This window comes from Meriones unguiculatus, chromosome 9 (genome assembly GCF_030254825.1).
Source record: "Meriones unguiculatus strain TT.TT164.6M chromosome 9, Bangor_MerUng_6.1, whole genome shotgun sequence".
NCBI classification, from domain to species: Eukaryota; Metazoa; Chordata; class Mammalia; order Rodentia; family Muridae; genus Meriones; species Meriones unguiculatus.
The window spans coordinates 50,048,277-50,069,181 of record NC_083357.1 but is presented as its reverse complement, the minus strand read 5'-3'; the positions used below and the strand labels follow the sequence as shown (position 1 = coordinate 50,069,181).

The following is a 20,905-nucleotide window of genomic DNA, read 5'->3' as shown; positions in this document are numbered from 1 at the left end:
TGAGGGGTTACGTAAAGACAAGTGTGTCACCAAGGCCGACCACAGCATGGGAGGCAGCCCTCAAAAGCTGAGAAGCTGAAGCACACAGCACGGCCTTCAGGCAGCTCAACAGTTGGATACTGTCCTTTCTCAGTTGGTCTGAAGCTCTTCCAGGCAGCTCTTCTCCGAGGTAGCTGGTCTGGTCTCAGTCTTCTTTGCAGCTCTATTGCTTCAGCCTTAGGGGGACTCTCAGCTTTTATTGCTTACTTTGGCGGGAAGAGGGGCTAGTGAATCTGGTCAGTTTTGGGATTTCCTGAAGCTCTTTTGAATTTGGGTTTTTGTGTGTGTTTTTGTTTTGGTATGTATCTATCTTATCTATCTTACCTATCTATTTATCTAGCTAGCTAGCTATCTAAGACAAGTTTTTTTCTGGGTAGCCTTATGTGTCCTCTGCAGATCAGGCTGGATCCTTTGAGCTTTTCTGAGCTTCCCTGCAGGATGGAATGTTTCAGTCTTGAGAACACTGTCACACAACACACTCCTCTCCCAGTTTCTTCACAATATCAATAGATTAGCCATGATGTTCTCCTTTGATGTTGGGACAAATACTTAAGAAGATGCCTAAGGAAGTCTCTTGGGCACATTGGGGTCCTTGAACTCCTTTTTGGTCTCATTTTGTGAGGGAAATATAGGTTGTTTTTGCTTTTTCTTTACGGGTTTGACGTAGGGTTTCTCTGTGTAGATCTGGATGTCCTGGAAGTAGTTTTGTAGAGCAGGCTCCCCTCAAACAGAGATCCTGCCTCTGCCTTTCGAGAGCTGGGACCAAAGGCATGCGCCACCATGCCCGGGAAGGTTTTCATTTCTCATTCATAACCTGCCTTGTCAGCCTTTGCCAACTCTTTACACACACACCCTTTATTTTTCCAAGAGTGGTGGCATTTTCCTGCAATTCCAAGATTTGAGAAGTTGAGGCAGGAGAATTGCTACCGTTTTGAGGGCAACCTTAGCTACATAGTAAGTTCAAAAGCAGCATGGGCTACATATTGAGACTGTCTCAAAAGAGGAGTTAGGCTGGAGAGAGGACTCACTGGATAAAATACTTGGTGTTCACACATGAAGAATTGAGGTTGATCTGTGGTGAATACCTCAGGATATACATATACATAAAACAAGAGCTTAGTATGTAACACCAACTGGCCAGAACTCAGATTTCCCTGCTTTTGCCTCCTAAGAGTGCTGAGATTAAAAGTATGTGCTACCACACCTAGACCTCACTTTTTTTGGACTTGTTCTTTAATTGAAGTATCCCTGTGTAAGAACAGCAGGAGTAATTGTGATTTTGTTTTGATGGGCTAATTCAGGGAAGATCTTCCAAACTGATTTTTTTCTTTTATTTTCTTTTTTGGCTTTTGTACTCAAGGAGGTAGAACTTCAGAGGACTGACAACATGCAGGTGCTGTACTGTTAACTGCAAAACCATCTCTCCCTCCTATTCTTATTCTTACCTTCTCTTCCTCCTCCTGAGGCAGGGTCTCACCATGTATCCTGGAGCTGGCTAGGCATGTCTTTTGCTGACCTCTAATTCACAGAAATCTGTTTTTCAAATATTCTGAGTGCTGGGATTAAAGATTTGCACCACCTTATTTTTTAATTTCTTCTTCTTCTTTTTTTGGTTTGTTTCGAGACAGGGTTTCTCTGTGTAGCCTTGGCTTTATGAACTCCTTGAAGACCAGACTAGCCTCGAACTCATAGAGAATCGCCTGCCTCTGCCTCCCAAATTCTGGGATTAAAGGGATGCACAAATACCACCCGGCTCACCTTATTCTTGACAGGTGGCAGTGTTAATGTATTAATAACCACTTAATAAAATTAAACATATATCTAAAATACACACAATGTACAAAAGTCTCATTTTATTCTTTTGGTTTTTTTTTTTTTTTCAAGAGTTTCTCTGTATAGCCCTGGCTGTCCCAGAACTTGCTCTGTGAACCAGGCTGCCCTCAAACTCAGAGATTCATCTATCTGCCTCTGCCTTGCAAGTGAATTATTTGTTCTTTATTCAGATAGTTTCCATTGCTAGGAATTGAACCCTGGGCCTTTAGCATTCTGCACAAGTGCTTTACCACTGAGGCCCCTGAACCTTTTTCCATTTCAACCCCCCCCCAACAACTAATCAGAGCCTTCATTTGAACAGTGTGTAATGATCACATATCTGATAGCTTAGAGGAAAAGGCAGTTTTTCTTACCGCAACTAGCATTAAAATAATTGAGACTGAACTATTATATTTGTTTAACAAGCTTCGCAGCACAAGAACCAAGCAGTTACTACTCTATTCTTAATGCTGGCTTCCTCCCAGTGCAAATCCTGACAGACAGGAGGCAGAAGCAGGAGATCTCTGCAAATCTGAGACCAGCCTGGTCTACACAAGGCGTTTCAATACAGCCAAGGCTATAAGGGTAAACCCCTTCTTGAAAAACCAAAAAACAAAACAAACAACCCTGAAAATTATTTGGGGGAGGGATACGGGATAGAGAGTGGTTAAGGGCATGTCCTGCTCCTATAGAGGACTCAGGTTCTATTTACAGGATCCATATATATTGGACATCTCCAAGCATTCAAGTTCCAGGTTGTTTGATGACCTCTTCTGGCCTCTGAAGGCATCTGCAAGCATATGGTACACATGCATACACTCAAGTCCATATACATATACACAAAAAATTTTGTTTTTAAAGAGGGAGTAGCAGGTATAGTAGCAGTGTTTAATCCCAGTACGCCTTTGAGAGAAGAGGCAGACAGCTCTTTGTGAGTTTGAGGCCAGTCTGGTTTGCATATTATGTTCTAGACCAGTCAGGGCTACACACAATGAGGCCTCATATCAAAAACAGCAAAAAAAGTTCTACAACGAAGTTCATGCTGTCAACACTTTCCCTCCTGTATTGAAAATTCCAGAGGTGAGATGGGGTGGGCAGAGAGAGGGGGGAAGAGGAGAGGGAGAATTTAGTAAACCTTATTTTCACCAGAGAATATCAGCAATAAAGGGACTCGGACCCAATTTTTATTTCCAGTTGAAATTGGTATGTCATACTGATTCCCACGATGCAGAATACTCCAAATGGATCAGACTGCCTGACCACCTTTGTCTAATAACAGTTATAAACGAAGAGTATATCAAGCTATATACACAGTTTGTATTCAAGTCATACAGCAGAATAACATGTTTCCACACTGATGGTCACAGCACAATGCCAAATCAGGACAGCAAAAGAACCAGGACCTCTAAAGCCACAGAGGAGCATATATGGTTCCCAGCACTTACACGCCTGCTAACAAATGTGCAGTGGTGCTGGCCTGTAGTCCTAGCACTCGGCGAGGCAGAGGCAGGCAATCTCTGCGTTCAAGGCCAGCCTGGTCTACAAATTGAGTCCAAGCCAGCCTAGGCTACACAGTGAAACCCTGCTTTGAAAAGCCAAATCAATCTGTAACTTTAGCTCCAGGGATGTGACACCTTCTTCTGGCCTCTGTAGGAACCAGGTACACACATGGTACACAACATACAAACAGGTGAAACACAAAACTAAAGTGTCCCATTTCCTGAAGTATCTGCATAGGCCTCTGAGAGTAAAGTGGCACTTTGGAGACATCTCAAAGCCCTATTTACATTCAAATCTGTCAGTTTCTATCTCTGTATTGTAGTTCATGCCTACCCGAACTCCTTATGTATACCAGATTGGGCTTGAACTAGGGGAAGAGTGGGCTTCTCTTGTGCTGGGATTACAGGTGTAACCCACGATTGACCTAGTTCCAAGCTTGAATGTAGGCAGGGTTTCATACACCCAAGCGTGGCCTCACGCTTGCTGTTTGCTTCCACCTCCTGACTGCTATGTTACAGGCCTGCTGTGACGTAGCCTGATGCAGTGCCACAGACCAAGCCCATGGCTTTCTGTGTGCTAGGCAAGCACTCTACCAACTGAACTACATCCTCGGCCTGAAAAGGTCCAATCTAACAAGAATGGATTCTTCTAAAAAATTCTATCATGCAGCATCATCTGCAAGTGTTCCCACTCAGAAGAAAGCATCTCCTTTGGTCATTATTAATAATGGCACTGTTTCACAAGAAAAAGCCCAAATGGAGACACCCCCCCCCCAAACAAAACAAAAAAACACACATTCCTAGAAATTTAATAGATAAAAATTAACACCAGAAATCAACAAGAGATAAAAACTATCAAATTTAGTGAGCAGGACCCTCAATGGCCATCAAAAGTTATTAGATTTGCTGCTTCTTCGGGAAAAACCAAATGGCTGATGAAGCTGGTGCAGAGGAGGGCCTGGAGGCCCAGGATCAAGAGGCCTCGAGAGTTGCAGCCGTGGCCATGGCTGTGTGCTCCTAGAGGGAGGGCAGAACTGGAAACTCATCCCCAAGCTGGGACACCTAGTCAAGGAAATGAAGACCAAGTGTTTGGAAGAGATCTACCTACCTGTTTGTTCTCCAAAAGGAATCTGAGATTACTGAAGCAGATTCAGGCAGGCCAGAGGGCCAAGTTCACATTAGTGTAGGTGTTAAATGCTCCAAGGAGATAGCCACTACCACACAAGGGGCCATCACCTTGGCCAAGTTTTCTACCTTCTGTGCAGGAGAGGCTACTGGGGAGCAAGGTCCAAGCAAGGGGACAGACCACTGCTGCTGTGTTGGTGATCTCACTCCTGCCCCGGGAGGCACTTGTGTTGTCTCTGCTCCTGTGCCCAACAAGATGCTGCCAATGACTGGTAATGATGACTCACACACATCAGCCAGGCCCTGCACTGCCATCATGGGCAACTTCGCCAAAGCCACCTTTAATGCCATCTCCAAGATCGACAGCTACTTGGACCCCAACCTCTGGAAATAGACAGTGTTCATCAACTCCCCTTGCCAGGAATTCACTAACCATCTTGTGAAAACCAACAACAGAGCCTCCATTTGGAGGACCCAAGATTCAGCTGTGGCTACCATGTAAGATTGTTTTTGAGACAGGCAACCCTGGCTGTCCTGAAACTCGATTTGTAGACCAGGCTGGCCTCGGACTCAGAGATCTGCTTGCCTCTGTCTCCTTAGCACTGAGATTAAAGGTGTGTGCCACCACTCCTGGCTCCATATGTTTTTATACAGAAAAAAAATAAAGTGAATTAAGTTTGAAGAAAAAATTCTTTAGATTCAGAGTTTCTCATATTTCAGAGTACACTTTTACAGAAAAATGTAACCATGACACTGAAGTTAGCTATATATACATATATATGCATACACACATTTAAATATACACACATATTTTTAATGTTTCTTACAGTCATACTAACATAAGATAGCTATATATTTTTTGTAATTTTCATAATAAAAGCTAAAATATTTACATATGAAATTGAAAACAAAATATAAAATACAAATTACCTTTACTTACTGTAACAAGCGAACTGTTTTGCTCAAATAGAAAAACATGTAAAGAACAATTTGGTTTAATAGCAAATAACTGTAGCTTCAGATCATTTTCTGTTCTTAAGCTTCTTGAATGTATATATAGCTTGTTTGTTTTTGTTTTGTGAGACAGGGTTTCTTATGGAGCTCTGGCTGTTCTAGAACTCACTCTGTAAACTAGGCTGGTCTTGAACTCAAGAGATCTTCCCATCCCTGCCTCTGAGTACTGGGATTAAAGGTGTAAGCCATCAGTGCCTTGCCTGAATATATTTTCTTTAGATTATTACATATACAGCTTGTCTTTTCTTGCTTTTAGGTCATTAAGTGGAAGTCCTCTAAGAACAACTTTACAGAGTGAGAACCCTCAGAGTGACAAAACTCAAACTGCTTTTACTAAAAATCTGTAAGAATCACTATTCACTCCAATTGAATGATGCTTTTACATCTGAAACAGGAACATTTTTACTATTTGTTTGCTATCAGACACAATGCTAATAAACTCCTGTAAATCCCTCCACTTTAAAACACCACAGTGGTGCTGGCTCCAGGTACAAAACTCTTCTGGGTGAGGCAGACCCTGCAGCATCTGGAGCAGACAGGCTTTACGTATACAGCAGGAGCACACCATTTTCCCCACCTTCACAATACGGATGTTCTACAGCTTCACTGCATTTACCGTTCAAGGTAGATTTTAACTTTGAATACTTAGCACTATTGTTGATGTGCATCTCACTTTCTTCATGTTTACTAAGGATATGTGACAAATGCTGCCAATCTTTGCACCCATTCTCATTTCTCAGCTGATTTTTCCCTTCCCCAAAGAGTCTGCAATATAGGCAAAACACAGAGTCTTTAGAGACTGAATAAAGTAGCCAGGATCTGGTGGCCTTCTCACCGCTTGGAAGAATTCGTGTGTAGTATGTTTCTGAAAACTTCCTCCCTGTGCTATCTTTTGGAAAATTACAGTTTCTTATTTGAGGTGGATCATTTTTTACAAGAAAATCACGCTGTTTAATATCCAAAATTTGGGGCCATGAACCTGGATCTGAAGAAAGTACAGTTGACAAAGCAAATTCTTCTGAATTTTTGTCTCCCAGTTGCTCTTGAAACGTATCAGGGGCTGCTGTCACAGAAGAAAGTAAATTCTCACTTTGCTCCTTCGATGATATATCCAGGCTACATTCTGCTGCAACTTCTATTATCTCTGAAATCTTTTCCTTTTTTTCTGGTATTTCTTGTGTTTTTTCCAAAAGTGTATTTGATGATTCTTGTAACTTTCTTTCATTTTCTTCTAGGATAGCTTTCCTTTTCCTATTTTGTAAAAGTAGTATTTTTGATTTTGTTTCCATTATCTGTAAAAAAAATAGATTACAATTTTATTGACATTTTAAAAATTGAAGTAAGTCCCCCTGAGGGGGAGCAGTCTCACCAGGCCACAGAGTAAAACAATGCAGCCAGTCTTGATGAGACCAGATAGGCTAGGGTCAGATGGAAGGGGAGGAGGACCTCCTTTATTAGTGAACTTGGGAAGGGGCATGAGAGGAGGTGAGGGAGAGAGTGTGGGTTTGGGAAGGAATGAGGGAGGGGGTTACAGCAGGATACAAAGTGAATAAACTGTAATTTATAAAAATATAAATAATTTTTTAAAGTGAAAAAGAAATATAGAAATAAGAACAAGCAATGATTCATTTTTAGTTTAGTTTTTTTTTTTTTTTTAAAGCATACCGAGGCATGCAGCAAAACACTCTTACTCAGAAAATACATTTAAAAAACAAAGTTAGGCATAGCATCTTATACCTACCAGGATTTCTACAATTGACAGAAAGTGAAGAGTAGAAACATGATAGTGATACATGGAAAATTAGAACATCACTAAGGCTTAGGTAGAAATTTAACATGGTGAGTCAACTTCAGAAAGCAGTTTGGCAATTTACCTAACATTATTAACACATGATCCATACAGAGAAAGTATAGATCTAAGATAAACATGTTAACACAACCATTCAATGGAATTTTATGGTAATAAAAACTAAGCATACGTCAGGCGTGATGGAACATGCCTTTGATCTCAGCACTCAGAGAAGCAGAGGCAGGAGGAACACTGTGAGTTTGAGGCCAGCCTGGTCTACAAACAGCCAAGGATACACAAGAGAAACACTGTCTCAAAAAAGACAAAAACAAAGAAAGAGAGAGAGAGAGAAAGAGGGGGAGAGAGAGGAGGAGGAGGAGGAGGAGAAGAAAAGAAAGAAAGAAAGAAAGAAAGAAAGAAAGAAAGAAAGAAAGAAAGAAAGAAAGAAAGAGAAAGAGAGAAAGAGAGAAAGAGAGAAAGGGAGAGAGAGAGAAAGGGAGAGAGAGAGAAAAGGCAGTGTGCTGGCTAGTTTATTTATGGGGTATGTGCCTTAGGGGCCAGATGTCTCCTTGTGTTGGAGTCACAGGGGTTAGTGATCCATCTGATGTGGTGCTCTTAACCACTGAGCAATCCTTCTGGCTCCCTATTAAAAAAATAATCTAGATATTATTCAGTGATATGACTAATGACAGTATTTTAATTTTTCCTTTTTGTTTTGGTGGTGTCGTGGGGACTTAACCTAGGACTGTGTGTATACCAAGGAAGTCCTCTGCTACTGAGCTATCCCCAGCCGTTTTTATTTAAAATGTTCATATATCATGAAGGTTTCTCTGCTACTCTCCTCTGAAGATATATTACTGATCACTTTGAAACAGGTCAATATCTGGAAATTCAGCTGTGGCCTGTTTTGTTTATACATATTTCCCCATCTTTACTTTCTTCTCTTCACTTTATACTCTATGTGCAAACCTTATATTATTATTTATGTATGTTTATGTATAGTGTATGCATGTGTGCGTGTCTGTATGTGGATACATGCACTGCGAGTATGTACAGTCACAGAACATTTGGGGTCTTGTTCCAAACATGGTTATATAGGCAGCCTAGTTAAACGCAGTGAGTTACAAAACAACAACAGAAAGACGTGGTAGTCTGAATGAGATGTCTGTCTCAGGTATTTGAATACTTGTCCCCAGTTGGTGGCTATTCAGGGTTGATTTAGGAGGTGTGGCCTTGCTGGAGGAAGTATATGTATCACTGCAGAAAGGCTTTAAGGTTTCAATAATTTTATCATTTTCCATGTGCTCTCTCAACTTCCTGTTTGTGATTAAGGCTGTGAGCACCCAGCTACTGTACCAGCTGCCTCCACTTCACCATTTGAACTATTACCCTCTGGAATAGTGAACCCCACATAAGCCCTTTCTTCTGTAACAACAGGGCAGCCCTGACCTCAGAGATTGACCTCTTTGGCCTCTCTAGAGCCAGGAGTAAAGGCACATAGCACCGTCCCTGTTATCAAAACTAAAAGCCCAGCATGGTGGCACACATCTGGATGTGAGTGCTGCTGCAGCACACACTGGGGCATGGCAACAAGACAATCACCAGAAGCGTGAAGGTCAGGGAGCCTGGAGTACGCACTGTGTGTCTCCAACAAGGCAGAGGCCAAGGACAGCCAGCCCAGGTGTCCGCAAACTTCACATGTAAGCACTTATACGCATACAAACACATGCACACATACACTCTCAAAGAACTAGGGACTAGAGAAATTACCTCAACAGTTAAGAGCACTGGCTGCTCTTTCAGAGGATCTGGGTTTGATTCCTAGCACTTACATGGTGGTTCACATCTGTCTGTGACTATAGGTACAAGGGATCCAAAATCCTTTTCTGGCCTCTGAGGACATCAAGGATGGATAAGCATGCAGGAAAACATGCAGGTAAAACTCCCATGTACATAAAATATATTACAAAAACAAATAAAACAAAATTACCTCTTTATATACGTTGGCACAGTCCTGGCAGCAGAATCTCTTCTGCTGACCTGTAATCAGGATGCTGTGTCCAGTATTCTTGGGCATATACTTGCCACACTGTTCACAGCAGTTCATTATCAGACCATTGGTCAGTCTGTATTCATTAAAGCAATTGTTACTGCACAATTTATGTGTTACATGGTTAATACTGATTTCATGGCGAACCTAAAAGAAAACAAAAATTTTTTAAGACAGCATTATACAATTTATTGCCCTACATTATTGAGATCCTCCCTTAAAATATTTGGGAGGCAGATGAAGAGAATCATTACTCACAATTAGAATGGAATCTGCATCTAGCAATAAGGTGGTTCTGAAGTTGTAACTGAGATAAATTAATGTCCTTGATTTAAATGGCCTCCAAAGTTACTCCACATCAGACTTAGTTACCAAGGACAATGTAAACCAAAGGGCTGCCTGAATGTCCTTTTCAACATGTATCAAACCATTTATCCCATCCATTCTTGTAGAACTATTGCTTCCTTCATTGTCCTGAAATTACTGAATTATCACAACTAAAGACACAGAAACAGGCATGTCCTTTCTATACTATGAAACTTTATATGTATAAAATAGCTTTGGCTGTCTGACCTGGAACTTAACTCTATGGAGACCAGGCTGACCTCAAATTCAGAGATCACCTGCCTCTGCCTCCCAAACGCTGGGATTAGAGGTGTGCACCACCACTCATCGGGTAAACTTTTTTGTTTGGTTATTTTTGTTTTTTAAGACAGGGTTTCTCTGTGTAGCCCTGGCTGGCCTTGAGCTCACAGAGATCTGCCTGCTTCTGCCTCTCAAGTGCTGGGATTAAAGGCATGTGCCACCCACCACCTGGGAGCAAATTTTTTTAAGTAACATCCTTAGTAGTCCTTCCAACGTGAATATTTAGGATATGGACATTAGTAAATGGTAGAGCTTATACTGTACTTAAACTTAACATTATTTCTATTAGCCTAAATAGTAACAGTAGAAAGAGCAGACCTCTCCTAATTTATTACAGATTATACATCTTGACTTAATATAAACGTCTTTTCTAAGACTCTGGTGGTCTTCATGAGGAGACAGAGATGCACTATAGAACTCTGGGAAAGACTTGCTTGACTCTACTGGAGGGGCCTTCATTGCTGTCCTCATAGGAGACTCTCTGAAACACAAAGGAGAAACAAACATCTGAAGAACATTACTTTAAATGCACTTTCAGCTTCACTTCCACTATTCCCTAAATAATACAGAAAATTCAAATGAAAACTCTCTTGAGGGGAGATGGCTCAGAACTTAAAGTGCTGCCTGCTCTTCCAGAGGTCCGGAGTTCAATTCCTAGCAACCACATGGTGACTCACAACCATCTATAATGAGATCTGGCGCCCTTTTCTAGCGGTCAGGCAGAATACTGCACGAAAACAAACAAACAAATCTTTTTAAAAATTTGGTCTTAAAAACAAGAAAAGAAAACTCTGTTGTAACATTGAATTTCCTTCGTATTCTAGGCGTAAAACTGCTAGCACTTGGGGCTGAAGAGATGGCTTAGCCATTAAGAGCACTGTCTGCACTTACAGAGGACCCAAGGTCAGTTCTCAGCACCCCGTGGACACGTGGCTTAAAACTGTCTATAATTTCAGTTCCAGTCAACCTCTTCTGGCCTCCAAGGACACCAGGCATACAGAGTGCACTTAGATAGACACAGGCAGAACACTCATACAGATAAATAAATCCTTACAAAAAATTCAAATCAAGGCACTAGCAGGAAAAGACAAAACCAATGGTGTTAAATAGACAGTTCACTGGTACCGGTACTACACATATAGAAAGCCTGAGCTTGATTCTTAACCCACATCAGCAGCTCAGTACCACCTTTTAACTCCAGCTATAGGGTGATGAAATGTCTGACTTTTGTGGGCATTCACATGTACCTACACACAAGCGTACACACACAACCTAAGTTTTTTTCTCTATTTTTATTTTATGTGTATAGTTATTTTGCCTGCATGCACGTCTATGCACTCATGGGTGCAGCGCTGATAGGGGCCAGAAGACTGTGCTGGATCCTCTGGGGTCAGAGTTAACTAGAGTCAACCTGGATGCTAGGAACAGAACTAAGGTCTTCTGGAAGAGTAGCAGTACTCTAAAGCACGGAGCCATAGCCATCTCTCTAGCCCCACAAAAATCTTAAAAAAAAAATGTTGGTAGTGGGCCCAGGGAAATGGCTCAAAAAGAAAGGACACGTAGTGCAATGGGTAGGTTGGCAGAACTAACATGTAAGATGTAGAAAGTCAAAGGCAAACATAGCATCTGGGAGAGGGGTAGTATACTTCTGTATCTATATACATCCTTCATTAAAACTACAGTACAGATGAACCTATAGTTCCAGAATAACGCAATTTCAATAAACTTGAAAACATCTCTGTAATGCAGGTGTCACTATTCTAGCTCACAATTATATCCAGAATATTTATTTATACTGGTAATTAAGCCACATGGAGAAACGTTGAGGTCTGCTTACTTTTTACATGTTATATTCCTTGTCTTTCGAGTACGTTTATGAGAGAAAGAAGAAAGGCAGGTGGTTGAACAGAAGAGGTGAGCTGATCCTTTTCGTTGATAAGCTGTCTGCCCCTTCTGTAGAGGATTTTTGCAGTTTGCACAAGTGATTTTAGCAGGTTTAGTAAGATGCTGTTGGTTTGAGGGCTGGAAATTCTGTTTAGGAAGTGAGGCCACTGGTGATAAAGAATCCACCCCTTGTTGTTTCTGGTTACGAGGAAATGATGCTGACTGGGAGATCCAAGAATCTTAAAAATAAAATGCAGAACAAAAGTCACAGAATAAATAAAAGTACACATTAGGACAGTATTTGAATTTAAGTGTTTAAGAGACTCATAAGCATATGGGAAAGGCAAAATAACTGACAATCAACCCAGGATTCCTCCTACTGTTTGAGTGGGTATTCAATGTTTCCTGAGGATTCATGTGTTTCAACACTGGGTTTCCAGCTGGTGGTACAGGGCCTTACCGGGGGAAAGAGGGATTGGGGAAGGGCTTAAGGTTACAGCACCAGCTATTTAAGAAGCAAGTGTTATCCTGCATGGTGGTACAACCTATACTCATAGTATGATGAAAATAAAGACAGGAGGATGATCACACGTTTGAGGCCAGTAAGACTATCTCTAAAAGCAAATGTTCCAGGCAGCTGCCATTGGCTCCTCTAGCTTTGGAGCTGCTTGTCATATTTCTGGGCAGCAATGGCTTGTATTCCCTTAAACTGAGCCAAACTATGTCCTGCCTCCCTTTTTTTTTTTTTTTTAAAGATTTATTTATTATGTATACAGTGTTCTGCCTATATGCCAGAAGAGGGTTCCAGATCTCATTATAGATAGTTGTGAGCCACCATGTGGTTGCTGGGAATTGAACTCAGGACCTCTGGTAAGCATCCAGGGCTCTTAACCTCTAAGCCATCTCTCCAGCCCATGTCCCACCTCCCTTAAGCTTGTATTTAATAAGACATATATACATATACACACATACTCATATGATTACAAACTTTGCATTTTAAAAAATAAACGGTGTTCCCTAGGATTATGCAATGTGGCAGGCCACTAGCTATTTGCAGACTCCATAAGCACAAAATCTGTCTCCTGAATTTACTAATTATGCAAGCACATTACACTCTATGAGTTTGTTTCTTTGTAGTGCTGGAGATATATAAACCAGCTCATGGTTCTACCAGTGAGCTAAATTTCCAGCCCTCTGGCTTGCTTTTCTCTGTTATATGTTGAAATTACACCTATTTCTCCAATAATATTAGGAATAAATGAAATAGTGCACATTCATTTACTGTAGAATAAATAGATGCTGTACTCTGGGATCAAACTTTCTCTGTTTTTTTACATTCAGATAGCAAACCACATTTAAGCAGTGGCAGGAATAAAACAACAATCTTTACAAGATTGGTCAATATTAATACTACAGGGGAAATAAAACCTCAACTCTGAAAATAGTTTTGTTCTGTGGACTAACTAATAGTTAAGCAAAGTAAGATACCATTATTATATTGCCTAAGATGTTTTTTCCCCCAAGACAGGGTTTCTCTGCATAACCTTGGCTGTCCTGGAACTCTATTTGTAGACCAGGCTGGCCTTGAACTCTCAGAGATCTACCTGCCTCTGCCTCTGAGTGCTGAGATTAAAGGCACGTGCCACCACACCAGGCTGCTAACGTGGTAATTTATCTAGGAAAAAAAAAATTCATTGTAGGTTTGGCACATGAAGCAAGTGTGTCCATTTTTCTAATGCAACTATTGAAATTCCTAAATAAAAACTGGGTATGGGGCAACAACTAGCTGAATCCTAGGCCAGCATAGGCCATAGGTACTCTGTCTGTAAATAAGTTGATTAACTTACCAACTGGGAGAGGGGAGAGGGGATGTTAGTGTTTCTATTCAAATTAAGTCTTAGTCAAAATTTTCCATGCCCCATGTTTATGATACATTTTAAGACCAGAAAAGGCTGTCTTACCCACTGTTCTATTGCTGTAAAGAGACATGACAACCAAGGCAAGTCTTATAAAAGAAAGCATTTAGTTAGGGACTTGATTACAGTTTCAGAGGGTTAGTCCATGGTTATTATGGCAGGAAGACATGGTGCTGGAGCAGCAGCTGAGAACTTTATATTCTGATCAGCAGGCAGCAGGCATAGAGAGAGACTAGGCCTGCTGTGAGTTTTTGAGGCCTATTTTATTTAGTCCAGTTCTTTCAATGTAATACATGCCAAGGAAGCTGGGGGGTGGTAGTGTACCTGTCTCAAAAATACAAAACAAACAAAAAACAAAAAACAAAACAACTCTCTCTCACACACACACAAGCAATTGAGAACTAGAGCTCAGACAATTCATCCAAAAGTTTAAGTACTAGAACCACTGTAAATTTATGTTCCTTCCGTTCTGCAACTTAATTCACTTAGTCTGGCACCCTAGCTCCAGGGATTACATGATTCTATCTCCCAAGTGCTAGGATTTCAGAAAGGCTGACACAACCACCAGCTTTTATGTGCATTCTAGAGATCTGAACCCTGGCCTTTGTGTTTAGACAGCAAGCATTTACCTGTGAGCTAACTCTCCAGTTGGATATTTTCAGATTTTTATCTTATTATTCTTAATAGAAACAGGAAATACCTGGTTACTAAAAGTATACAATTTTTTACTCAGTGTCATAGGATGATTATCATATCATAGCCAGAAATGCCTATAAAGCAAAGCACAAGGATGACAAGAACAATTTGTATAGGATCTTTCTTTTGGAGGTGACAGGGTCCCATTGTGTTGCCCTGGCTAGACTCATTAAAGATCCACCTGCCTCTGTGTCCCCAGTGCTCAGATGAAAGCCTCTGACGCCTGGACCTTTTTCTTCAGTTTTTAAGGTAACGTGTCATTAACACCTGCTGGCCAGACTGAAATCCTCACTGCTACTTCCTCAGTACTAGGTTACAGGTATGCACCATTAACCTCAGTCCTTAAAAGCATTAAAATAATCAAACCCCCAAATTATTCTCTCCTTAAAACTCTTAAAACTCCTCATACATAGCTTTGGAAAAGCCCTAAGAGCCATTTCTCTGGCCCTTAAAACAGTTAAGATATGACTCACATCAGATTAAAAAAATTACTCTCTCTAAATTACAGATACAAATAGATTTCACAGTTATATTAACAATCTATCTTACTATGAAAGCCAATAAATTATTTTATACGGGATGTAACAGGAGTTCTAAGAAGAACAGCTATGGGAGCTGAGGAAATGGCATAGCGTAAAAAGGCTCGTTCCACAACTGTGCAAGGATGAAGACCTGAGCTTGATCCCAAGTAAAAGTGGAAAACAACAGACAAACGGCAGGCAATGAGACAGCTTAGTCAGCGGCAGCCTGAGAACCTGAGTTGGATCCTTAAGACCCCATACAGTAGAAGAGAACTGGTCCCTGCAAGCTGACCTTCTGACCACTACACATGAGCTGTAGCAAACACACAAACAGTAATAAATGTAATCTAGATTTTTTTTTTTTAAATTAAGTCAGGAATGGTGGCATATACCTTTAATCCCTGCACTCAGGAGAGAGGCAGGAAGATCACTGAGTCTGAAGCCTGGTTTACACAGTGAGTTTCAGAGCAGCTATGGCTACATGGTGAGACCCTTAACATTTTTTCTTAAAGCTAAAAAAGAAATATAGAGATAGATAGATAAATAGATAGAACTGGTAAACTTCAGGGTCAGTAAAACAAACAACAACAGAAACAACAAACCTGTTTCAACACCTAAGGTAGAGACCAAGAGAAGAAGACAGCTCTGGCCGTCAGGCAAATAATACAATTTACTGCTTACCAGGATTGAGATGAGCTGCAATTCTTCCATTCTGAAGCACATCTGTGACATCAATCCTACCAGGATTAAAAGGTTCTACTGCAGTCTTGGTCTGTAAAGTTAAAGATGAGGTGTATGCTTGTATATTAACACTAAATAAAGCCTTTGTGTTATCTCCCAAACTAATACCCTATAGTGACGTACAATCATTAAGCTCCAAGCATTTCGGGCTTACCCCACTCTGAAGTTAACATTAGTAACATCAGAGTTGATTCTATTGTGATACCATTAGTAACCCTTCCTGAATTTACCTTACTTCTTGATAAACTGGAAATGGAGAAATCCAGATTTTTGGCACTACTTTTATTTCCATGAGGTAGGATAAAATCGGTAGGCTTTTTCTCCTCCCTTCCACTTATTTCTGTGTCCCCTTCATCATCAATTACAATTGTTTCACATATATTCCCCTTCTGAGATGTCAAATCTCTTGAAGAAGGGGGAATTATGGAATAATTTCCCCGTGGATTTTCATGTTTTGAAGATGCAAATACAAAGCTTCTTTCATTAATGACTGCTGGAACACAAACTGGAGGCTGTATTGATTCAATAAACACGACGTCATCATCATCCACAGCTGAGTCTCTAGAGGTACTGACTGAAGAACTTGATGGATCACCAAATGACTCCATATCTGGGAGAGGCGCTGCCATGGCCCTACCCCCTAATACAGCATGCGTCTGGGCGCAGTCAGCTGATCTTCCCGAGTACTTATTCACACCAAAGAATCTGTAAGAGACAGAAAGAGGGTTCTTTCATTTTCCTGCAATAATAGCACTAATAAAATTTTAAAAACCATTCATGCCAAGCTCATTCTGTTTTTCCTGTTAATAACTTTATATTAAATTCTACTTCTTTGTAGAGTTTGATGGACAATATGCAATTTGATAGTCCTTTAACACAATCCACTTAAAACAAAAATGGCCTAAGCTTTCTTTGAATTTAAAATAATAAAATCTGGACTGGAGTGATCACTTGGCAGGAATGCCTCTTGCTCTTCTTCTAGAAGACCTAAGTTGAGTTTCCAGCACCCACCAGGAGGCTCACGAATGTCTGCAACTCCAGCTGCAGGGGATCTGACACTCTAGAGTCACAGGCCCCAGTGCCCACATGCCCACCTACTGTGATACTTTGAGTATATGGCCCCCACAGGCTCATGCGTCTGAATGCTTGGCCTATAGGAAGTGACACTACTAGGAGGTGTGGCCTTCTTGGGGCAGGCTTTGCCATTTTGACCATGTGCCCTTTTGCACCCTTCTCTCAGGACTCATCTCTCGCTACCCTTCACCCCCATAGCCCAGTCTATTCTGCTGGCCATGTTCAGTCTACTGCTTTATCTTCTTGCTCTAGATTCTTCCAGATGCTTCTGGCTGTACTCTCCCTCATCTGCAATAAAAAACAAAACCTCAACCATACCCTGGAACAGTCATGTCCTCATCTCATTGAATTGTAAGTTTTCACTGAGTTGTTTAGACTTTGTTTTGCCTGCATGTATGTCTGGTGTGCCTGGGTGTCAGGAAAGCATCAGATCCCCTGAGATCCAGTCAATGGTGGTTTTGAGCCACCATGTGGGTGCTGAGATCCAAAAAGTGTTAATATTGGTTGAACCACGTCTCTTACTTACAACCCTTTAAACTTTTAAAGCACAGGCCCTCAACCTGTGGGTCAAGACACCTTTGGAAAACCTCTACCTCCAAAAATATTTACATTACAATTCATAACAGTAACAAAATTACAGTTAAAAAGTAGCAACCAAAATAATTTTATGGTTGGGGGTCACCACAACATGAAGGACTGTATTAAAGGGCCAAAGAATTAGGAAGGTTGAAAATCACTGGTTTTTGTTGTTTTTTCTTTTTTTTTTTTTTGAGACAGGGTTTCTCTTCATAGTCCTAGCTGCCCTTGAACTGACTCTGTAGACCAGGTGGCCTCAAACTCACAGAGATCTCTTGCCTCTGCCTCCCAAGTGGTGGGACACCACTGCCCAGGGAGAACCACTGTTTTAAAGCGTAGAATTTATTTAAAAAATGTTTACTTAATTTTGCATGTGCCTGAGTATGTGTATATATGTATGTGTGTGAATACGTGTGTGTGTGTGTGTGTGTGTGTGTGTGTGTGTGCGCGCGCGCGCGCGCGCGCGCGTACCATAAACATGCAAGGGCCTGAGGTCCGAAGCGGCATCAGATCCCCTGGAATTGGAGTAAAAAACTGTTGTAAGCTGTATGTGAGTGCTGGGACTCAACCCAGGTCCCCAGCAAGACTAACAAGTGCCTTCAAAGGAACAGTCATCTCTCCAGCAACCCCCTCCCAATCTCCATTTTCCCTAGACAGCGTTTTTCTTTTTAGCCCTGGCTATCTTCGGAACTTGCTCTGTAAATGCGCTGCCACACCCTGTCCAATCTTCATTCTTAAAAGTGAGATAGAGAATTCTACAATTTGACTCTGTGCTAGCTTTAAAAGGGTACATCTGATGGGGACTGGAGAGATGGCTCAGTATTTAACAGCATTTGCTGCTCTTCTAGAGGACCAGCGTTCTGATCCAACACCCAGCTGATCCCAGCTCCTTCTTCTGGCTTCCTCGGGAACACACTGGCAGACACACACAGTCTAAATATTTTTTAAAAGTAAGAACACCATGTCTAAAAAGTACTGTAGAAGAAATCACAAGGGCCAGGGCTGGAGAGATGGCTCAGAGGTTAAGAGCCTGAGGACTAGAATTCCAGTCCCAGTGTAGGCAGCAACCTGCTGTCTAGTTCTGAAGGATCCACTGCCCCCTACTGGGTGCCTTGAACACTGCATCGAAGTAGCACACATACTTGCAGCACAACACCTAGACATGAATTAGAAGTTGCTCTTCCTCAATCTTAAAACTTTTGTCAGTGATCTGCTCACTATTTTCGTTGTTGTTTTGTTTTTTTCGAGACAGGGATTCTCTGTGTAGCCTTAGCTGTCTTGGACTCACAATTTGTTTACTATTTCACATATATTTTAATTAATTGTTAGTAGTTTAAAAAATACAACAGCAGAAAGAAATACCTATTGGAAAGGTAGACAAAAATGTTAAGTACGCAGCAACTTATTGGAGCTTAGTCCTCCTTAGGAATTCTGGAGAAGGGCAACGCTGGAAGTAAACAAAGGTGTGTTGGTGTCTTCCCAAAGGCCACACAGGCAAGGCTGTCCCAGTACAGACTACCCAAGACCACTCAGTGCAGCAGGAGACAGTCGATGCTACTAGGAAAGCTATGCAAAATGACCTACAGCAGAGATGTTTTCCCTATTTCTGCCAAATGCTTCACCAGAATGGCTTGAGGAGCCTAGATTAAGAGGAAATTTTAAAAAACAAAAACAAAACAAAACAAAAAATCGTTAGCACCGGTAGGTAGGAAGGAGCACCAATCCTGAACACCACCAGAGAAGGAAGTAAACCAAAGTTATTCCCGAGACTTTCTAGCAACCTTCTCCAAAAAATATGGATCAACTATTAATAAACGACAGCAGCCCAAGCTCGATCTATTGCCTCCAGTTTCAGAACGAGGAGGATACAGCGCACAGCCAAACGGAAGGGTAAACGCGGCCTCCGAGCCGGCAAGGGAAGCAATCCTCTTTCTCCCAAGTTTAACCTTCGTCACCACCGTCACTCAAGTACCAGTGCGAGGGTGGAAGCGGTTCAACTGGCTCCCATTTGCCGCAAGCACTTGCCTGAGGCCTAAGGTTCCTATCTCCGCAGCTCAGCGCAGGCAGCAGCTCAGCCTCCAGAACCTGCCCCCAATTAAGGCCAGAAGCCGCACAGCGCGATGAAGAGCGAAAAACAACACGGCGGGACGCAGGCGGCGCCCCTCCCCCGAAAACCGGGTCCTCGGTCAGGCACGCAGGGTGGGCGCGGGCCCGGGCGGGAGGGCCGCCGGCCGCGCGCGGAGAACTCCCTGCGCCCACCGACCGCCGCCGCCGGCTCTCCCGCCCCCGGCCCGCCCCGCCCCCACTCACCCCCTCTCCGCGCCCACCGGCCGCCCGCGAAGCCGCCCGCGACAGGAGCGCGGCCCCCGGCGCACCCCGAGGCCCCGACGCAGCCCGGCTCGGGGGGGAGGCTCCCGAGGCGGCCCTCACCCATCTCCGCCTCCCCCGTCGCCCCCGCCTCCGCCTCCTCCTCCCGAGGCTGCGCTGCTCCCAGCCACCCCCACTCTCCGCGGCCCTCGACAGGAGCGACAGCGGGCAGGAGCCTCACCCGGTTCTGGCTGCAGTTCCGCGGAACGAACCTCCCCTCCCCCGGCCCACCCCCCTCCGGCGACACGCACAACTCCGCTCGGTCCAGTCCCGGCTTTAGCGCTGGTGAGGAGGAGGAGGTGGAGGAGGCGGCGGCGCGGCGGAGCCCCGGGAGGCCCCGCCCTCCGCGCGCTCATTGGCTGCTGGCGAAGGCGGCCCGGAACGCCTCGGGCACGTCCATTGGCTCGGGCGGCCTTCGCTCACGAGCCGCCCCGCTGAAGTCGTCGGAGCGCCTGTCCGTCAGGAGCGGGCCACGCCCTCGGGCCTGCCGTTCCCTCCCCCCGCCGTCAGCCCCGGGCTTAGCCGGCTCTCCCTCCCTCGCTGCCTCCTTCCCTCCCTCCCTCCCTCCCTCCCTCCCTCCGTGCCCCCGCCCCGCCCCGCCCCCACTCTCAGCCGGGTCCGCCGGGGTCAGGAGCCCGAGTGGTGCGGCCCGCAGTTCGGGTCGCGCTTCGGCCTCGGGGCGGGTGCTCCTCGTCGAGGCTCCCCGCGGTCCGGCCGCCCCGCCTGGGCCTCCAGACGGCCGCCGCGGCCCCCGGCGACCCTGCCCGCGCACAGACGCGGCCTCGAGGCCCCGGCGTCCTCCCTGTCCAGGCCGCCGCGGCCCCGGCGACGGCCGCAGAGGGAAGGGCGGCCCCGCGGGCTCCCCCACCTCGCCTCGCCCGAGGGACCGGTCCCCACCTCCGCCATGGCTGCGGCGGGAGGAACCGTCGTCCTCCATCTTGTGGGCTTTGCCGGGAGGACCTGGGGCCCCTCCGGGCCGAGCCCCGCGGGGCGGGAACCCGGCGGGGCCCGCGCTCCGCCGTCGGCCTCGGCCGCCGAGGGCCCGGACGCCGCCGCCGCCGCCGCCGCGCGGGACAGAGCCGCGGCGCGCGCCCCGGGGCCCCGGGCTCGGCCGTCGGTGCCCGGCGGAGCGCGCGCCCCCGGGCCCGCCCAGCGCC

General features: G+C 44.1%; 1 protein-coding gene across 11 annotated transcripts; it reads right to left on the bottom strand.

Annotated features, from left to right (window-relative positions):
• Positions 1 to 5,267: 5,267 nt before the first annotated feature.
• On the bottom strand, positions 5,268 to 20,737 carry Zmym5 (zinc finger MYM-type containing 5). Of its 11 annotated transcripts, none has more exons than XM_060391126.1 (8): positions 20,646 to 20,737; positions 18,744 to 19,021; positions 15,962 to 16,436; positions 15,672 to 15,762; positions 11,811 to 12,096; positions 10,292 to 10,454; positions 9,269 to 9,475; positions 5,268 to 6,781 (listed from the first exon to the last, which is right to left on the bottom strand). In XM_060391126.1, exons 3-8 carry the CDS (start codon positions 16,358 to 16,360, stop codon positions 6,032 to 6,034), a joined length of 1,896 nt encoding a protein of 631 aa, XP_060247109.1. In that variant the 5' UTR covers positions 16,361 to 16,436; positions 18,744 to 19,021; positions 20,646 to 20,737; the 3' UTR covers positions 5,268 to 6,031. The 11 variants fall into 11 exon arrangements, with proteins under 11 accessions (XP_060247109.1, XP_060247112.1, XP_060247107.1 ...); XM_060391129.1 differs by having other exon boundaries at positions 18,744 to 18,828; positions 20,646 to 20,664; XM_060391124.1 differs by lacking the exon at positions 20,646 to 20,737 and adding an exon at positions 19,930 to 20,219.
• Positions 20,738 to 20,905: the final 168 nt, after the last annotated feature.